This window comes from Taurulus bubalis (assembly GCF_910589615.1).
Source record: "Taurulus bubalis genome assembly, chromosome: 2".
Classification (NCBI taxonomy): domain Eukaryota; kingdom Metazoa; phylum Chordata; class Actinopteri; order Perciformes; family Cottidae; genus Taurulus; species Taurulus bubalis.
Genome location: NC_136590.1, coordinates 3,077,014 through 3,091,181, shown reverse-complemented (window position 1 = coordinate 3,091,181; position 14,168 = coordinate 3,077,014). Strand labels below are relative to the sequence as shown.

The following is a 14,168-nucleotide window of genomic DNA, read 5'->3' as shown; positions in this document are numbered from 1 at the left end:
CCAACATTCAGAGCTGGCACAGCCTGCTGCACTGCCGCTGCGATTTCCAACGCAGAATAGCCATGCGATGCCTGTTTAAATAAATATATATATTTTCTGTGGAGATGTGACTCAATGACATATTTGTTCCATTCAGCGACAGGCTTACAGCAGGGTTCATACACATTCTGACCAATGGATTTCAGTGACTTTTCCAGGCCTTTTTTTACTCCCCTCCCCACTAAGTGACACAAACGAGGTACAAGTAATTCATTTATTTACAGTTTAAGTACACAAATACAGTGGCAAATATAAATGTGAGAAAGTGAATCTTACTGATCTGGTCGCTGACAGAATTCACTAGGTGTTGAGCGTCTGACCAAAGAGGTCAAGGGTCAAAAGTCCAAAACAAAGAGAACGAACTACAACAGGGCCACTTCAGTCTGATACACGTGGCAAAGGCATCAAAGCCGGGGAAAGTCTGACCAAGTTGTGTTAGTTAGAAAAGAAAAACACTGAACTAAAACTCTGCTGCTGTGAAAGGATGTTCAGCTTTCCTCTCGACAAAAGAGTTTAACTCACGCGTTCCCACCCTGGTGCGGGATCACGGAAACCTCCAAAACGGAGGTGAAGCAAGTCCACAAAATGTCTTTCACATTCAGTGCAACGTCTCTGTAAGGACCCCGTGGATTTGGAGGGAGACGGCAGCGCCTTCGAGGTCCCGTCCAGAACATTTACACATCAATATTACACGTTATTCACAGCTTCCAAAATGACAGCAATAAGAATGAGAACGCGTTTCTGTACACGTTGAACGGACGCCTGGTCCCACATGAAGTGCACTTCCTTTGCACAGAACACTAGCAGGAGAACCGGGCTCATCGGGAGGCGAACAGACAACATCCTGCCAACTAACGGGTGGACAGACCTCCTCCCAGGATACCAAAGCACTCTTTTGGTACGTCCGCGGGCTCGACGAGAACTCGAGCCTCGCACTGACGACTCGCCTCTAAAAACATGCAAAGAAGTACTTTCTTTTTATTTAATACACATGGCTATATAGTTACTGCAGAGAGCCATCAGTGGGGATGAGAACAAAAAAAAACAGGAAGAATGAGAGGGAATGAAACCTGCAAATACCAGTGAAAAGCATCACACCCCCCCCCCCCAAAAAAAAGTACCCATACATGTATATATTTATAGAAAAAGAGCAGCTGCTGCTTCAGCTTCATACACTTTACTGCACAAAAAGAGAGAGAAGCCGTTTTATTGATCAGGTATGAAGGAGCAGACATGTGAAATGACGCGTGTTTGGGCAGAGGAAGGAGCAGTCAGTCAGTGTCCTAGAAAAGACTGGCGGCCATGTTTGTTTTGGACAAAGCGCTGCCCATTCAGAATGTGGTGGTGGTGGTAGCAGGGGTCCTGAGGCTGGTGCTGTTTAATGTTTTGGTGGGTCAGACCAGCACACAGGAACAGGAAGGGAGACAGAGAGAAAGAGAGAGTCTTAAGGAGCAGTGGGGCGAGCCAGAAGCTCGCTGTGGGAGTGGCAATGAATGTGTTAGTGTGTCGGATCGCTTCTGAGTGAACAGGGCTCGGTCCGCCAGGGTGCATTGTGGGGGCTCATCGAGGAGCTAGGAGATGGAGGCCAGCAGTCGGTACGGCGGACACCATCTAGAGGAAACACAGGACAGGAAGCAGGCGGGGTCAGAACCAACAACAGGCTGCAGCCGAGAGGCCAGAAGAAAGAGAAAAGCGTCTAACGCGGCCCCAGCAAACACCACAGGCTTTACAGCGAGGACACGGCCGCAGGGAGGCACCATACGGCCAAGCATTGAACAAAACCGTTCGGCTTCTTTTCAATGTTCTGAACTGGAGGAATTCAGACCATCAGAAAGAAACATATGCTGTGGTACTGACGATGGAAGGAAACGCTTACAGAGGGCTGCAAACAGGAAAAAGGGTCAACGATACTGGAGCCTCCTCTCTCTGACTGCTGCTATAATATAGACTGATAGCTTTCTTCACACACACACACACACACACACACACACACACACACACACACACACACACACACACACACACACACACACACACACACACACACACACACACACACTTAGGTGGAATGTGCATCATCTGAAAACAATAACTCCATGTCTCAGGTTATTGTTCTGCTCTCCATCGCTGGCTGTGAAGAGTCCCTTCACCGGAAGTAAATCAGTCTCATTCGCTGTGAAATGCTAATGTTAGCTCTTCTCCACTACAGGACCCCTCTAGAAACCTGGACCAGTACCCTGAGGGAACCCACTAGGTTCTGCTTCGTTTCCCCACTGTTTTACAAACCAGGAAGGTTTGAATGCACGCGTTGGGAAGCGGGTGTGCAGTGGAAAGCTGCCACCAAGATACATTTTCTTGATATTTACATGCACAGAATTGCCAGGCTGCTGGAAGGTAACCTGAGACGGTGAGCTAACAGTGGTCAAGCTCAACATGGTCTTAGTGTGGAGAAAATGTATGTAAAGTAATCGTCTTTGCCCTCGACAGGGAGGGAGCTTTTGCTCCCTGAGGTTCATGAACTCGCCCCCAAAGCCTGGAAAGTACAGAAGAAATAAAAGCAGAACCCGGGACACTGGCTACACCTGAAGTTACTGGTTTCAACACAATCTGACCAGTGGGTTTCATGACTTAACCAAATGTCCATGACCAAACATGTTGTGAAATCTGGGTGTAAACAGTAAAAAGTGAGTAAATGTAGTATTTAAACTAACAATGAGAATACAAAGCATACAGTAAACCTTAAAGGACACAAACGAATGAGACAATAGTTTGATTAAAAGAATAAACATTTATATAGATGCCTGTATGTATGCCTGCTGATATTCTGAGCGTCTTTCTTTTAAAAGCATATTCATTATTTCAAACTCAGCGTAAATGAACGACATGAATATAACACATTTACATGACTTTTACTAAACTTTGGGGATTTTATTTTTTTCAAGAACTTTTCCAGGCCTGGAAATAACCATTTTAAAATTCCATGAGCGTAAGAACCCTGTGCTGACAACATGCTTTGAGCCGCAGCTGTGACAAGGCTGACTTCCAAATGAGTAGCTTCACATCATGCAGGGGTTTAGTGGGACAGACCAGGGAGGCAGAACTCTGCAGGCAAAAAAACAGCAAGCAAGGCTGGAGGGCTGGGCGGAGGGAGGCACATTCCTAATGGACGCTCGAGCGGCCGGCCGGCCGCCTGAGCGTCACACCAACCGTGCAAGCAGCAAGCCACAGGCACCGATTAAAGGGGCATCACGTCAAACCCTGAGCGGGCAAAGAGGGAGTTACATTCTCAGACTCTGCACCGCGATGCACGGGCCAGTCCAGCTCTCAGAGGACCCGCCCCGCTCCGACTGCTCAATGAGACGTGGGCCGGCGATGACGTCGTCAACAGCCGAGTGGATGCGATGGCATTGTGCAATACGACATCGACGACTGTTTCGCTCAGGCCTCAAGTCTCATGGACAGCTCGGTGCTGAGTGATTCACCCCCAATTCCAGGCAGAGCAACGCCAGCTGCTGCTCGTCTAATCTCAAGTTTTCTCCCCCTGGTCTGGGAGAGAAACCTCTGGAACCGGGGCTGAACGCAAGAGGCAGCCCGCTGGAGAACTGGAATCTGGACCCACGCATCCCAGGTGCTTTAGGGACTCACCCAGTGTTGCCGCCGTCACACAAGGACGTGGCGAGCGTCTACTTGGCGTGATGCTCGTAGGGAATACTATTCTGAGGTTGGGGGAAGGGAGAGAGAAGGCCCAATATGTCAAGTCAGAACCCACATCCATGCGTCTGAATATCAGCAGGAGACGGAAACAGACGAGTAAGGAGACTTTCTTCTGCTGCTCGGAGCGGAGACTAATGTCTAATGTCTAATGATCTTATGAAGTAGCGAGACACAGACTTCAGTCTGGGAAGTTTAATGAATGTAAAATGGTTACTGTAAAGCTACCGCCTGCACACTCAGAACGGGCTGCTGCTGCTGCTGCTGCTGGACTCGTCTGCGCTACGTTTGCTCTTCCTGCTTCACGCTAGCGGGTGAAGAGACGCTGTGTCGTCAGGGGGGGTCTTGTACCTGTGAGGTCGACATGCGGGACGTGTCCTGCCGTCCCGTTAGGTCTGACGATGACACATTGACAGGAGCGCCGCGGTGCAGTCGCATGCTGACCTTTCGTTCGCGCTCCATCCCAGACACTTGTCGAGGGGACGTGTTCGCTGGAGACCAGAGAGCAAAAACAGAGACCACCATCAGGAGGGAAAGGACATGTTGATATCGAAATACTGCCCTACGTGCATCATATTCTATGAAAAAGGGACTGGCTAGCTGACAGTCGGGAACCCTGGATTCTAGCTTTGAAATCTTAAAACCTGCAGTACGGATATTTTGTAGGCAGTGAACCGACCTGTGTGTGAGGTGGGCGTTAGAGGGGTGGGCGGGGCTCCTTCCTGGGCTCCTCGTGGTCGTCCTGATGCGGCAGGTATTCCTCGGGCCACCGGGTTCCTGCCGTGCCTCAGCCGGTCCTCGCGGTCCCGGCGCTCTCTCTCCGCCTCCTCTGCGGCGCGGTTGGCTCCCTGTGTACAGCAATAACAGGGTCAAGAGTCAAAAACAGGACGGCTGCGCTTTAAGCTAAATGCTAACGCCAGCGGCAGAGTCCCTCCCCTCGAGTCACAGCAGGACATTACGATTCGTACTCACAAACTTGAGCATGTTCCAGTCAAAGACATAGTCATAAGAGAAGCCCTGTCTGTGGAACAGGTTCCTGAAGAGCTGCCGGAGGTACGAGTAGTCCGGCTTGTCGTCGAAGCGCAGCGAGCGGCAGAAGTTCAGGTAGGTTGCAAACTCAGCTGTGACAGAGCGGGCGGGAGAAGACATTACTCAGCTGACTGTTCTTAATTACTATGGGTAAATATAGATATAGATTATAAATCCGTTGAGACTCACAGGGGTATCCCTTGCAAAGCACCTCAATGGGGGTGGACATTTTCTTCTCACTGATGCGTTCATACTTCTGCCTCTTGGTGGCGGCCTTGAGGCCTTGCCAGGGCAACGAGCCCAGATTAAAATACATGAGAACGTAACCCAAGGACTCCAGGTCGTCGCGCCTCGACTGCTCTGTAGAGGAGAAGAGAGGAAACGTTAAGGTCACGACTGATGTGTGCAAAGTCAAACGGGCCGGTTCAGCCTTTGTTTGGGTTTTTTACCGATCCCCAGATGCGTGTTGATTGAGGCGTAGCGGGCCGTGCCGGTCAGGTTCTTGTTCTCGCGGTAGGGGATGTGCTGGTGTGTGCGAGCGTCTCGATACTTCTTCGCCAGGCCAAAGTCGATGATGTAGACCAGGTTGCCCTTTTTGCCCAGTCCCATCAGGAAGTTATCAGGCTTCACGTCTCTGTGGATGAAGTTCTTGGAGTGAATGTACTCAATGCGACTGATCTGGAGTGAAAAGAACAAAAAGTAATTAGGTCACTGCACCGCGTTAATATGAGGGTATTGGGAAAGTGCCAGCGGAACAGCTGTGCACTCACCTCTGTCTGACGGCTCCTTCTGTACAGAGTCAAGTCACACTTTGATAACCAGGGCAGATTAATAATGCTGCGCTGCTCATGTTGACCCTGGGTACCACATCATGAACTGACTAGATGAGTGTGTAGCATGCAGGTGCTGTGGTTTAAGTGCATACCAATATGTTTACATGAAGCACAAACAGGTTAAATCTCTAATTTACTGCCAGCTGTGATTCAAAGCTGAGTGGCCACGCCCCCGTACGGGAGGGTTAGCCACAACGAGGACGAGTGGCTGGTCGAGAGCAAGAGTGTGTGTGTGTGTGTGTGTGTGTGAGAGAGTGAACGTAGCAGTGCATCGTGTGTAACGAGTATAAAGTTAGCAGTGTGTGTGTGTGTGTGTGCATGTGAACATAGCAGTGCAGCGTGTGTGTGTGTGTATAGCAGTGCAGCGTGTGTGTGTGTGTGTGTGTGTGTGTATAGTGGTGTAGCGTGTGTGTGTGAGAAACTAGCAGTGCAGCGTGTGTGCGTGCGTGAACGTAGCAGTACAGCGTTTGTGATGAGTATAAAGTTAGCAGTGTGTGTGTGTGTGTGTGTGTGTGTCTGTGCGTGTGTGTGTGCGCACGCACGCATGCACACACACTCGTCACAGCCGCGTGCTCACAGGAACACATTCATGCTCCTTGTTTTTAAAGGCTGACTTCACTGCTGCGTGCAGCCGGTCATTTCCCTTTGATTCGGACCAGCAGTTTTCAAATCCGTTTCATACATTTGATCAACGTAATTTAATAATTATTTTAAGTCTGAACACAATTCCATGCCTGAAAAAAAACATGGAGTAGGATGATAAGTCGCTCCTTTGCCTTAATTAATAAGCTGAAGTATACATCTTGCATAATTAAACTGTGTGCAGTGTTTCCTCTACCGTTATACCGGGGCGACCCCCTGTAAGTTTCCTTATAACGCCAGATATCAGGAGTCATTTATGGTTCTTTCCTATAAACAGGTCTGCACCTCGTTCTGTTATCAAACAAACTAAACGGCCGTACGTTATTGATCTTATCTACACGCAGCATGTCATTTTTGTCTCTACATGGTCGCGTCGACAACTCTTCTCTTCTCGCACGGCAGAGTTCCACCCCGATGTGATGCACACAGGTGAGACATAGGTGAGACACAGCAGACAGAGAGAGGCGAAAAATATGTTGCATGCTTTTCACAATGGGATTTGCTGCTCTAAGCCATCACCATTTTCAGCTATCAGCTCTCACTTTTAAAGCCCAACAGTTCATGTATTTGCAGGTCAAGACAAGCAGCCTGGAGCTCCATCAATGACGTTTCTGACTTCCCATAGAGAGGCTCTGGAGATATTCTCCCAAAAGCCGGAAAAACACACTGCAGTGACAAAGCCTGCTCACTTTGTGGTCGTCATTAAAATAAATGAACACTATGTTTCCTTTAAGTCAGTATTCATCAAACTGGGGCAGTATTTATTACAGGTGGGGCGCAAGAGGAAATGCTGGTTTTAAATGTTCACCGTACGCCGCTCGGCAATTCTTGGCATTTTGCCAAAAGCTGATTTACGAGATCTCCGTGAGGTCGTCTCTCGACATTGAGCACGAATTGAGTATCAAATCTACAACCCCGTTTTAAAAAGATGTGTAGAGGAAAGCAGCTCACTGCAGCCACTAATACTGATACAACGTGATGCTCACTAGTAGCATTGAGGTGTGTGTGTGCATGTGTGTGTGTGCAGTCTCACCATCTGATCAGCGAGCAGCAGGACCGTCTTGAGGCTGAACTTGCGGGAGCAAAAGTTGAAGAGATCCTCCAGGCTGGGCCCCAGCAGCTCCATCACCATCACGTTGTAGTCGCCTTCTGCACCGCACCACTTTATGGTGGGAATGCCCACTGAGGAAAAACGCAATTCCAAGGGTTAGAACCCCAAAATGAAACACCTCCTGATGATGCATTTCACTTGCTGAAGGCCGGAGATCCCCTCACTCATCAGTAGGGGGGATACCGAGCATTTACAGGCTGTAACAGTCTGCACTGACAATATTTTATGTTCCACTCTTCTTCTTCACGGTGGCAGGAGGAGCCACCATGTATTCTGTACTAGGATTTGAGATATAGGTGTACACACACACACACACACACACACTTTCCAGTCGTGTGCCTTCAGGATGAAGAGTAATTATAATGCATGCGTTCACACCAATGCTGCGTTAATCGTTGTGGAAGTTCATAACATCCCGGGAAGCTAAACGCCGACGTGTCTCTGTTTATAACCCGGAGGCGCTCTGTGAATTTCACTGAGCTCAGGTCACTGTGTCGGCTGGGGGACTACAGCTGAATCAACCTAAAACACACTATTTAGCTGTGATTTAATTGGAATAAACGGATAAAAAAGGATGCAGAAATAACTACATAATGACGTCTGAAGTCATGCTTTGTCGGGTCTATCCCCAATACAACAAGCAAACTACTTTTATATGTTTTTTCTCTGAATGGACATGTGTTTTATACACATACATGAGTTTTTTTACACAGATGCGTCAGGTCTCTGGACAAATATTGAGGTATCACAGAGCTTTGGGAGCCCATCGAGGCTACAATATTGTTTTCCTCCATTTCTGATTCAACGTCAGGACGACAGGAAGAGGATCCCAGTATTGTGAGCGGATAATCACCTCCTCCTTGCATCATCTTGTAGATCTTGCTCTCGATGTGGAGCTGGGGGTGTTTGGTCTTCACACATTCCAACTTAATCGCAACCTCCTCACCCACTGAAATATCTGTGCCTGGAAAAGGACAAACGTTTATACACATGGTTACTTTAATCCACAGTACAGGAAGAAACACCACGTACACACCTAGTCATCTGGCGCTATCTCATATATATATATATATATATATATCATCTGGTAGTGAAATACCCACTGCTGAGACTTTAATTGTTTGACTATGTGAAAACAAGTGTTGACGTCTTCTGGAATGAGTCTGATGAGGTATAAAAACATACATGGTGACTCACAGTATGTACTCATATCCTCCAACCATATATGTTGTGCCTTATTTTGTTTACCTTAAGTTTATTGTGATTCTGTGCAATACTATATTTTGTGCCTTATTTTGGCTACCTTAATTTTATTGTAATTCTGTGTTAGGAGGACCCAGCAAAACAAGCTTTTCATTGTACAGAGTAACTGTTATCTGTGCATACGGCACAGGGCTCATACACAGCTTGACCAATGGATTTCCATGACTTTTAAATTTAAAGTCATGAAAAAGTCATGGAAAACCATTGGTCAAAATGTGTATGAACCATGACTTTAAACCAAATTTCCATGAGCAAACATTTAGTGAAATCTGGGTGTAAACAGTAAGAAGTGAGTAAATGTAGTATTTAAACTAACAATGAGAATACAAAGCATACAGTAAACCTTAAATGACACAAATGAATGAGACAATAGTTTGATTAAAAGAATAAACATTTATATAGATGCCTGTATGTATGCCTGCTTATATTTTGAGCGTCTTTCTTTTAAAAGCATATTAATTATGTCAAACTCAGCGTAAATGAACACATGAATATAACACATTTTCATGACTTTTCCAAAACTTTGGGGATTTTATTTTTTTCAAGAACGTTTACAGGCCTGGAAATAACCATTTTATAATTCCATGACTCTTCCTGGTTTTCCATGACCGTAAGAACCCTGATGACAATAAACAATATCTTGACTGTGTTTGTGACATTGCATCCCATGTTTCTATGTAAAATATGATGTTGCACCGAGTATCACAAAAAAAACCCATCACATTTCACGAATTTGTCACATTGTGTCGGTTTTGTGTCGAAATGATTAATGGATTCATTAGCTGTTCATCAAGCCAAAAACCAACCGAGCTCTTTTCCAGATTGTCTAACATGTTGCAGGTTTAGCAAGGGGCCTACTTAGAATACTGGCAGGGAAAAGCTAAATTATTCGTCTGTAGCCCACAAAACAGCTTTTGTGTTGAATAACCGCTGTGCCAAACACCAGAGGCTTGTTGGTTCTTAGTGCACTTTCATCACTGGAGCCGAGCAAATCCCGTGCAAACACAGAAACATGTCAACATCTCGTCATCACCGCACTGTGTGACCAGAGACGTCAGCTGCAAACAGCTAGACGGACAAGATCAAACCGAGAAGCCTCTTGAATCTGCATAGCAAAGGCCAGAGAGATAGGTGGTGCTCTCATCAGCAGGAAAAACCAGTCTGCCCAGTGTTTATGTGACACACACACACACACACACACACACACACACAGCTGCCTGGTTCCCTGCTCCTGCTCATCAGGCCTCCGGATGGTGCAGAGCCTCCTCTTCAGGGTCAAGCTGGCTTCGGCTACTCATCCTTTTGTTGATCTGGGTTCACATTTAGCCAGAGCCCAGTTAACCAGTGAAACCAGTACGCGGTCTCACCTGCAGCTTCACCTGCAGTGCCACAAAGCGGTCTCTCCACAAGAGCATCTTTTTTCTGCGGACCAGTTGGGGTTTACTTTGACAAGGAGAAGTAAACAGTTCAGGTTTAGCTTGATGGCTCCGAGGTTAAAACAAACCGGGACTCGGCCGTCAACGGGAATCGAACCGTGTTTTAAGAGCTCAGGGCAAGCTAACGCACTGGATGAACCGTTGGTGTGTGTGAGTGTGTGTGTGTGTGTCCGTACACACTCATGTTGTGAGAGGACACACACTGGACTCCTTACCTAAGTAGATGTCTCCGAAAGAGCCACTTCCGATTTTTCTGCCCAGTCTGTATCGGTTCCCGACTCTCAGCTCCATTTCGCGGGCAGCAAACCGTTGACTCCGTCCGTCGCGTTGGTGTGTCCCGGTGGATAAAACGCTGCGTCTCGTTAGCGTTAAGCGGCTCACCTCTTGTTTACGTTGCCTCGGTTAGTCCACCTTCCTCGACTGCTTCACAACAACCCCCGCCCACCCAGAATCCAAGCTCCTTTTGTAACAATGTAAAATGTCACCATCCTTTTTGTGTCCGTCCGAGGACCGAAGAGCAAAAATATCGATATCATTCGATAGTGCGAAACGCGTAGTTTATGTCCTCCGTATTCCGAGGGTCATTATTGCCGCGAATGAAAAGGATGGAGGCGGATTTCGCGGAGAGACTTAACGCCTAATCGTTCGCAGCGTCAATCTACTTTCCGATTTGTTTCCTCCGCCGTGAAAGCAGCCGTTCGCTGCTGGCGTCACTTCCCCTAGCAACTACGGGCAGAACAGCGCCGCTGTAGTAAAGCCAAAACAAATACGGTCTTTTGAACATCTGGCAATGCTAGTAACATACAATTCAGGGTTCTTTTGGTCATGGAAAACCTGGAGAAGTCATGGAATTTTAAAATGGTTATTTCTATGCCTGGAAAAGTCCTTGAAAAAAATAAAATCCCAAAAGTTTTGGGGAAAAGTCATGTAAATGTGTTATATTCATGTGTTCATGACGTTCGTTTTACGCCGAGTTTGAAATAACGAATATTCTTTTAAAAGAAAGACGCTGAAAATATAAGCAGGCATACATACAGGCATCTATATAAATGTTTATTCTTTTAATCAAACATTTGTCTCATTCATTTGTGTCATTTAAGGTTTACTGTATGCTTTGTGTTCTCATTGTTAGTTTAAATACTACATTTACTCACTTTTTCTGTTTACACCCAGATTTCACTAAATGTTTGATCATGGAAATTTGGTTAAAAGTCAGTGGAAATCCATTGGTCAGAATGAGTATGAACCCTGCGTTAAAGCAGTGTTCATACTCATTCTGACCAATGGATTTTCATGACTTCGCCATGACTTTAAAATTTAAAAGTCATGGAAATTTGGTTAAAAGTCATGGAAATACATTGGTCAAAACGTGTATGAACCCTGAGTAAGAATAAAACCAGACAAAATTAAGAAACACAACCAACATGTTTGCACCATGCCTTGAGCTGCTGCTGATACAACAACACGTGTGTGTACGTGTGTGTGTGTGTGTGTGTGTGTGTGTGTTTTGCACATCTTGTCATATTGTAATGAAAACAGGAGGAACTGAACACTTTGAATATCGGTTGGATGTCAAAAACACACAGTAAAACCCAACATCTGCATCCTCCACTGTGCCACAAGATGCCTGTTGTGTTCTACAGGGACACTTTGTCCTGTGCTTTGCATACGAGGATGTGGTCACCACAAACATCTGACTTCTTCCCTCTGAACGTAGTCTGATCTGCAGGTGGCCAGACCAGTTCCCACTGTCAAGCAGACAGGGTTTGATTTGAGAAGAGAAACGTACATCGTGTGGTTCCTTCACACACATTAGACTGCATTAGTCAACAAGGTGAAACACAGAGTACAATTCTGTATTGGTTGTTGTGTTCATCACACACACAGTCAACATTTAAATGTTGATTAAATGACTCAAATGTAATTATAAGAGTCTTAACTGAGCCAACACACAGTGATACGAGGTATTCTTCTTGTTTCTGGAAATATTGGAACAAGCTCAATGATTATACATACCTGTGTCCTTGTATTGTATTTTATATATTGTTGTTGTATTTGTGTTTGTTGCTTTATGGACCCATGAGTCTGAAATAAAAGGAATATATATACAGTATGCCCTCATTGTCAGACACCATTTTTGCATCTAATATAATACATATTTTCAGGAAATAAAACGAGTAAGCTCTTACAATGAGAGGTCAAATTAGGCATACGTGTGTGTGTGTGTTTGTCTATATATATATATATATATATATATATATATATATATATATATATATATATATATATATATAGTTTAGTAAATCCTCTGCTTTTGCAAGTTATTTTTTCTGCACTTTTGGTTCAACTGTAACAATGATTCTAAACACACACACACACACACACACACACACACACACACACACACACACACACACACACACACACACACACACACACACACACACAGAGGAGGTCGTACTCATCACAAGCTAGGTCAGCTCAAGCTCCCTAGCCACGCCCACTGGCTGAGTGGAGGTTCTTTCTGATTGGCTGCAGCTGGCGCCGGCCTCGCAGGATTTTTCTGATTGGTCGCCTGCGCGCCAGTGACCGCAGCGCGGAGGCCGCTCACATGGCGGACCTGTTGTTTTGCGGGTTGAGTAACCGCCTGCACGTGTAGCGCTGCACGGAGCCGCAAAAATGTAGTTTATTCCTCCCTGCAGCTGACAGCAGAACACACTCATGACACAGTGTGTGTGTGTGTGTGTGTGTGTGTGTGTCCCTAACATAGTGCACTGGTTCATGATGAGTCCTGCTCCCTGTCATGGGTTCCAGCTGCAGTGTTTACCTCGTGTCAGCTGCAGTAATGGAGACTCCTTCATTCCTGCACAGAAGCTTCTTGGTGAGTTGTTTGGCTCTGAGCAAACACTGAACACAACTCTGCAGTAACTTCCGGGGTTTAATCCGATCATTAGAGGGTTACTGTTCTCCACCCCTGCATCAAAACAACACGCAGTCACGTGCCTTCAGACTCATGCACGCTGACCTCATCACATGTGGGTGGTTGGCATACGGCACGAGACTTTTTGTTTGTTAAACTTCAAATATTAGGCATGGAAATGATTGAGTTGTGTTGCACGAACTTTTACATTTCCCAGAATATCGATGGTTTTTGAGATTATTCTTTAGATTTTGAATGTATTCATCAATTTACTGTATTAGTGCCTGAAAGTGTTGTGTGATGTGACATGGAAGTTATTGTATACAATGGAAATGGGGTCACAAGTCTTTATCATTAGTATCTTGAAATCCAGCATTTATTGCAAATTCATTACATATTGTATTATTTTTCTTCATCATCACTCGGTCTTTTAATGTATTTTATAACACTTTAATCACTTTTAGCCACTTTAATTACGTTCATCATCTGGTGCAATATCAATACATTTAAATAATTTTCATATACTGTATATTTAATATGATTTTTTGTGCACTTGCTATGTGTCTCTGTGTGCACTGCTGCTGTAATCCTGCAATTTCCCCACTGTGGGACTAATAAAGGATTATGTTATTCTATTTTATTAATTCTGACGAACCCTGTTCAATCTAACAAAATGCTTTTTTTTAAATGTTCCATTGAGCTTTGTATGATTCATCACGAACAAAGCTTTTTTCTTGTCACACCCGCTGATATAGAGTCACACCACAGGATGAAGCACACCACAGTTTGTCAGCGCAAACATGTTTATGATACTCAAAACAAAACAAAAAAGTGACAGAAAAATCACACAAAAGTGTGGAACATTGTGTCAGCCCACAGACTCCTCCACCACGATAAGGTGCTGATTCTTGGGGGGTTAATCAGACGGTGAGGCTTGTGCTTCTTTTACAGATTAAACCGGATCTACAGCTGTGTGACGATTGAGTGAAGCATCGGTTTGAGAGACAAAGGGATCACAGTTATTACAGTTTGAGTCACTACGCTGCAGTGAGGCGGTAAGCTTTCTTATGTTGGGGACATCTGAAAATCATGAATACCAAGGTGATGAATGAACAAACATCAATGATATATATTTTGATATAAGCCATTCAGACTTTACATTTTGCTAACTTGTCTTAAATTCT

The 14,168-nt window shown here is 45.3% G+C and overlaps 1 protein-coding gene across 1 annotated transcript; it reads right to left on the bottom strand.

The window, feature by feature from the left end:
* Window positions 1–253: 253 nt before the first annotated feature.
* Window positions 254–10,705, bottom strand: csnk1db (casein kinase 1, delta b). Its single transcript, XM_079238018.1, has 10 exons — window positions 10,280–10,705; window positions 8,219–8,329; window positions 7,288–7,436; window positions 5,229–5,457; window positions 4,969–5,139; window positions 4,723–4,871; window positions 4,430–4,598; window positions 4,102–4,241; window positions 3,685–3,755; window positions 254–1,650 (listed from the first exon to the last, which is right to left on the bottom strand). Exons 1-9 carry the CDS (start codon window positions 10,353–10,355, stop codon window positions 3,723–3,725), a joined length of 1,227 nt encoding a protein of 408 aa, XP_079094144.1. The 5' UTR covers window positions 10,356–10,705; the 3' UTR covers window positions 254–1,650; window positions 3,685–3,722.
* Between the last annotated feature and the right edge of the window lie 3,463 nt (window positions 10,706–14,168).

What these genes read in the sequence shown, in the direction of transcription:
- csnk1db (XM_079238018.1), bottom strand. Translation starts at nt 10,355, where the DNA reads ATGGAGCTGAGAGTCGGGAACCGATACAGACTGGGCAGAAAAATCGGA. An exon ending in CAACACGCATCTGGGGATCG is followed by an intron (nt 5,140 to 5,228) that starts GTAAAAAACCCA and finishes TCTCCTCTACAG; the next exon opens with AGCAGTCGAGGCGCGACGAC. An exon ending in CCCGCATGTCGACCTCACAG is followed by an intron (nt 3,756 to 4,101) that starts GTACAAGACCCC and finishes CCCCAACCTCAG; the next exon opens with AATAGTATTCCCTACGAGCA.